Source organism: Physeter macrocephalus, chromosome 6 (genome assembly GCF_002837175.3).
Source record: "Physeter macrocephalus isolate SW-GA chromosome 6, ASM283717v5, whole genome shotgun sequence".
In the NCBI taxonomy this organism is placed as follows: Eukaryota; Metazoa; Chordata; class Mammalia; order Artiodactyla; family Physeteridae; genus Physeter; species Physeter macrocephalus.
The window spans coordinates 90,656,263-90,662,262 of NC_041219.1; the positions used below are offsets into that span (position 1 = coordinate 90,656,263).

Sequence of the window (6,000 nt, forward strand, 5' to 3'; positions counted from 1 at the left end):
CTCAGCGCGCGCACTCACCCTCCTCGTCGCTGTCCCCCAGGGTGAGCCTGGCAAGCAGGGAGCTCCTGGAGCATCTGGAGACCGAGGTCCCCCTGGCCCCGTGGGTCCTCCCGGCCTGACTGGTCCTGCGGGTGAACCTGGACGCGAGGTATGCAGTGGGACCCACTGTGGGGTAGCCCGCTCTAGGGAGAGGGGAGCCCTGGAGAAGGGGGTGACAGAGGGGCCGAGCCCAAGCGCCCAGATGTGACGGGAGGGTGGTGATGGGAGAGAGGGGGCACGGAGACTAAGAGCTGGGCCCACGGCGGGGAGGCAGGAGGAAGCTGGCTGAGAAAGCTTTGGCTGCATGGAGGGCACACACCTGGGCTCCTGAGGGAGGACGGGAAGCAGAGGCGGGGATGGTGGGCAGCTCTGATGGCGTCTGTTTCCCTTTGCGCAGGGAAGCCCTGGTGCTGACGGCCCCTCTGGCAGAGACGGTGCAGCTGGAGTCAAGGTGAGTATCGGGGTCTCACTCAAGGTGGGTGTGGTGGGGCGGGGAGGACATTCCATTGGCCTGGCAGGGTTGGGCTCAGAGTCACGTCTCTCCTTGCCTCTTCTGGAACGTTCCTCTCTGAGCCTGAGACCTCTCTGAGCCTGAGACCTCTCTCCTGACAGGGTGATCGTGGTGAGACCGGCCCCGTGGGTGCCCCCGGAGCCCCAGGGGCCCCTGGCTCTCCTGGCCCCGCCGGCCCAGTCGGCAAGCAGGGAGACCGAGGAGAAGCTGTGAGTATCTCCGAGTCAGTAAAAGCCACGGTGGAGGAGGGTGGCCGCGTGGGTAGGGAGCTTTCCACCACCCGCCCTCCCCCACCCCAGGCCCTGGACGCGTCCCTGTCCTCACTGTGCTCTGACGCCGCCCCCACTCTCCCCACAGGGTGCGCAAGGCCCCATGGGGCCCTCAGGACCAGCTGGAGCCCGGGGAATGCCGGTGAGTATCTGAGCGTCCTGTGCTGGGTCCCCGACAGGCACGTTCAGGGGGCAGCAGGGACCTGGGGCTCCTTGGCTCGGGTGAGGCTGGCGGAGGCTGGCCTGAGCTGACCAAACCTGTGTCTTTGTGTCTTGTTCCCAGGGCCCTCAAGGCCCCCGAGGTGACAAAGGAGAAACGGGAGAGGCTGGCGAGAGGGGACTGAAGGGACACCGTGGCTTCACTGGTCTGCAGGGTCTGCCCGGCCCCCCTGTGAGTGCCGCAGGCTGCGCTTGGTTCCCCAAGGCGTCCCACTTCACGGAGCCCCCTTGAGTTTCCCATGCTGCTGAGGCGACTTGGGATCATCCTGAGAAATGTCCAGGACCTCCTCAGGGTTGGATGGAGGAGCACATGGAAGGGGCACAGGGGCGGGACATGTGTGTGCTCCCCCAACTCCTGGTATAGATACATATTCAAGAAGCCCTCCTGACGTGGAAGATGGGGCCCTGTCTGTGCTGACCCCCTGACCTTTGCCTCTTCCTGCTGCACAGGGTCCTGCTGGAGACCAAGGTACTTCTGGTCCTGCCGGTCCTTCTGGCCCCAGAGTAAGTGAGACGGAGTGAACCCTTCCTCCGGGGTGGGACCAGGGTGCTGGTCAGGTGTTTGGTGAGGAGGGCGATGTGGCTGCTTCTGGGGAAGCCTCGGGCTCAGGGCCCTCACCCAGCAGCAGAAGTGGGACTGGCTTGCTGAGACTGTGGCCAGAGAAGTACCTGAGATCATAGGATGAACACAAGAGCAGCTCTCAGCTGTCAGACAGACTCCCTGGGAGTAGGATTTTACAAAGAGGATTGTAGGGAGTAGGAGAGCCGTGAAGCCGTCCTGCTGGTTCTTGGCCGCACGGAGACCGGCGTGGGGTTCTATGACTGAGAAATGGGAAAACTTGGGAAGAGAGCAGCTATGAGTGCTGCCAGGACGGCCGCCTCACCAGCCCCGGCTTCTCCCGGACCTTCCCTTTGTCGATGGCTCTCTTCTCACTGCCTTTCTCTCTCCCGGCCTGCAGGGTCCTCCTGGCCCCATCGGCCCCTCTGGCAAAGATGGCGCTAATGGAATCCCCGGCCCCATTGGACCTCCTGGACCCCGTGGACGTTCAGGCGAAACTGGCCCTGCTGTGAGTGTCCTTCCTGCTGTCTGGGGTGTTCCCAGCACCGGGAGGCTTGAGCTCTCTGCTGCTAAGGGCTTCTTTCGGGGCATCAGCCTGCAGCTAATATGACAGCATCCTTTATCCTGGGAGCTCCCTGGAAGTTCCAAGAGTCCATGAGACATAGAAGAGAGGGGCTAATGAAAAAACAGGGAGCATTCTATGGTTTTCTTGGTCTTGGCCTGCTGCACACACACACACACATGCACACACCCAACCTCATGGGACTGGGAAGAAGACATCCTAGTACATTCTGGCAGGTGGGGATGGACTCAGGAGGGGCGTCTCCCTGTAATTCCTGGCTGATTTCTCTGTTTCCTGCTGCAGGGTCCTCCTGGAAATCCTGGACCCCCTGGCCCTCCAGGTCCCCCTGGCCCTGGCATTGACATGTCCGCCTTTGCTGGCCTAGGCCAGAGAGAGAAGGGCCCCGACCCCCTGCAGTACATGCGGGCCGATGAGGCAGCCGGCAACCTGAGACAGCACGACGCCGAGGTGGATGCCACACTCAAGTCCCTCAACAACCAGATCGAGAGCATCCGCAGCCCCGAGGGATCCCGCAAGAACCCCGCTCGCACCTGCCGGGACCTGAAACTCTGCCACCCTGAGTGGAAGAGCGGTGAGCCTGGAAGGCAGGATCCCCGCCCCGGAGAATAGGAAGTCAGCCCGCTGGGCATGGCCCCCTTCAGAAGGAGGGAGCAGGCATCTCTTAGTGCCGGGCAGAGTCGGGCCTGGAAGGTTCTGGCACCGATGGCTCCCCCATTTCACAGCAGAGAAACTGCAGCCCTGGTCCTGTCCTGCCATGGCTACGCGGTGGAAGTGACTTCAGGGTAGAGTTCCATCCACCGGGCAGGCCCTGCTCCTGTCCCTTTGCCTGCACCCGTTTAGCCCTGGACAATCCCATCCGGGTCTCCTCGCCCGGATCCCTCCCTCTCCCCTCCCTTTGGCCACATGTGGCCCTCACACCCTGCTCCTCTCCCCCTGGTGTCCCCGTAGGCCTTTCTGTCACCCCAGGCAGGCCTGGCCCTCTCGGGGTGTGTGTCTGTGCCTCTCTGAGCCCCGATGGGGTGTTGCCTCTCCGCTGCAGGAGATTACTGGATCGACCCGAACCAGGGCTGCACCCTGGACGCCATGAAGGTTTTCTGCAACATGGACACTGGCGAGACCTGCGTCTACCCCCGCCCAGCCAGCGTTCCCAAGAAGAATTGGTGGGGCAGCAAGAGCAAGGACAAGAAACACATCTGGTTTGGAGAAACCATCAACGGTGGCTTCCACGTGAGTCCCCGCTTGCTCTAGGCCAGGGACGGCGCCTCAGAACCCTTCTCTGCTTTCTCCCTGGCAGTTTTTAGCGCCTTGCTCACATTCTCACTGGATGGGGGTGGGGGAAGAGTTAAGGGGAAGAAGGAAAGAGGAGGAGTAGGAGTTTTTCCCATTTCGAGGTGGAGGAAGAGTCCTTGCAGGCTTTGCTCCCAGGCTCCACTCCCTGGAAGCAAAGATGTCTTCCAGTGACCCCTCCCCCAGCCCCCTTCAGCTCCTGCGAACCCTGGTCGGAGGCCCCTGTCCCCGGGCCTCACGCCACTGCTCTCTGCCCTCCCAGTTCAGCTATGGAGATGACAACCTGGCTCCCAACACCGCCAACGTCCAGATGACCTTCCTGCGCCTGCTGTCCACCGAGGGCTCCCAGAACATCACCTACCACTGCAAGAACAGCATTGCCTACCTGGACGAAGCCGCCGGCAACCTCAAGAAGGCCCTGCTCATCCAGGGCTCCAACGACGTGGAGATCCGGGCTGAGGGCAACAGCAGGTTCACGTATACTGTTCTGAAGGATGGCTGCACGGTGAGTCAGGCCGGCTGGGCCGCCAGAGAGATGAGCCGCCCGGGGCCCCGGGCTGGAGCAGGCAGAGGGCTGGTCCACAGCAGGCATCGTAGTCCTAAAGGGGCACGAGCGTGACGGGCTACGTGGGGACGACACGCAGAGCGACGGGGGAGGGGGAGGAGCGTGTTGTTCTGACTCCTCCCCTCCCTTGGCTCAGCGTGTCCGGTGACCTGGAGGAACACTCATGCAACGTGTGTGGGCCTCTGCCTTCGCAGGCTGGGTCACTGTGGAGAGTGGGGAGGAGAAGGGCGGGGGGAGGAGGCCCTGCTGCTGAGCACCGGAGTCGAGGTGGGTGGAGGCCAATCCAAGAGAGGTCTAGGCCCCCCGGGTGTGTTCTGTGCTTTGTGTTCAGTTTTGGGGTCCAGGGCAGCTGGCACCAGATTGGAAAGGCATCCACCGACTCTCCTCTCTTTCTCCCCTAGAAACACACCGGTAAGTGGGGCAAGACTATGATCGAGTACCGGTCGCAGAAGACCTCACGCCTCCCCATCATTGACATTGCACCCATGGACATAGGAGGGCCCGAGCAGGAATTCGGTGTGGACATAGGGCCTGTCTGCTTCTTGTAAAAACCCGAACCCAGAAACAACACAGTCCATTGCAAACCCAAAGGACCCAAGTACTTTCCAACCCCAGTCACTCTAGGACTCTGCACTGAATGGCTGACCTGACCTGATGTCCATTCATCCCATCCTCTCACGGTTTGGACTTTTCTCCCTTCTCTAAGAGACCTGAACTGGGCAGACTGCAAAATAAAATCTCGGTGTTCTATTTATTTATTGTCTTCCTGTAAGACCTTTGGGTCAAGGCAGAGGCAGGAAACTAACTGGTGTGAGTCAAACGCCCCCTGAGTGACTGCCCCCCAGCCCAGGCAAGAGAACCGCCCCCCCTTCAGGTGCCGGGCGCAGGAACTGTGTGTGTCCTACACAATGGTGCTATTCTGTGTCAAACACCTCTGTATTTTTTAAAATGTCAATTGATATTAAAAACAAAAAAATTATTGGAAAGTACATATTGGCTTGTGCTTTGTTCTTTATTTTTCATTAGTCCTGGAGTCTGTGGGCAGGACAGACTCCTCTTTCGTAAACTTTGGCACCAAGTGGAACCCAGGGGTGAACTAGGAACAGAGACCAAGGTTTGAGAAGGGAGGCACGTGAGAGGGGGTGGCCTTGTTCCCGAGCATAAGCAAGCCCAGACACACCTCCAGGTGATTAGTGCAAGAGAAAAGATGATGCACTCTGAACTCCGACGGGGAGGCGGGGCCCGCGTCGTGCCACTCGGGAGAGACCAGAGACGCCCCGAGGGAGGAGGGGTGCACGGTGCAGGGGGGAGGGGAGGGGAGGGAATCCACAGAGGCCCAAGATAAGTGCACACAGTCAGACAATCTATCTGTATCTTTCCCTCAGACTTCAGTTCAAGGAGAAGTGTTTGTTAGTGCTGAACACTCGCCCCACCCCTTATTCCTTTTTCCTGGCCCCCGTTCCTCACTTGCTGGGCTGGCACCTAAAGCTTCCATGGATGTCTTCTCAGCACACGGAGGGACAGCCCGTCCCTTCTTGCCTTCCAAAGACTTGTGTATGTGGGGCAAAAATGAGGAAGTGGTCACCTTTTCCACTAGAGGGGGCTAGTTCCCGACAAACTGAAAGAGTGAAATGCAAACATAAGAACACACAATTAGAAGAGCTATCTCATAATTTAAAATAAACAACCCTTCCATATACCAAGAGAGCTAGTGGGGGCAAGGGGGAGAGGTATGCGGACGCTTATGGAAACCTCTCAGACCACATACGGAGCTGAAGAGTGGAGTTTGGTTCCAACCTGTCAGCCACACTCAAAGCCTATCCTGCTGCCTAGCTCCCTTCACTGCCCACAGTGGAGTCAGAGCTACTTACTCTAAAGTAGCTCAACAGATCGTGAGTATCAGCTCAGTCCCTGGTAAGAGGAGTCCCATTTGCATCAGGATATAAAGCTGATCCCCATTTCCCGGGT

At 59.5% G+C, this 6,000-nt stretch overlaps 1 protein-coding gene across 2 annotated transcripts in view; it reads left to right on the plus strand.

Annotated features, from left to right (window-relative positions):
* Positions 1-5,018, plus strand: part of COL2A1 (collagen type II alpha 1 chain) — a 31,005-nt gene extending 25,987 nt beyond the window's left edge. For both annotated transcript variants that reach the window (XM_007104369.2, XM_007104370.2), the window contains 11 exons: positions 41-148; positions 437-490; positions 652-759; positions 908-961; positions 1,103-1,210; positions 1,489-1,542; positions 1,998-2,105; positions 2,463-2,751; positions 3,220-3,407; positions 3,730-3,972; positions 4,434-5,018. In XM_007104369.2, the coding sequence (XP_007104431.1) occupies positions 41-148; positions 437-490; positions 652-759; positions 908-961; positions 1,103-1,210; positions 1,489-1,542; positions 1,998-2,105; positions 2,463-2,751; positions 3,220-3,407; positions 3,730-3,972; positions 4,434-4,580 (1,461 nt within the window). In that variant the 3' untranslated portion in view covers positions 4,581-5,018. The remainder of the gene's footprint in view (positions 1-40; positions 149-436; positions 491-651; positions 760-907; positions 962-1,102; positions 1,211-1,488; positions 1,543-1,997; positions 2,106-2,462; positions 2,752-3,219; positions 3,408-3,729; positions 3,973-4,433) is intronic.
* Positions 5,019-6,000: the final 982 nt, after the last annotated feature.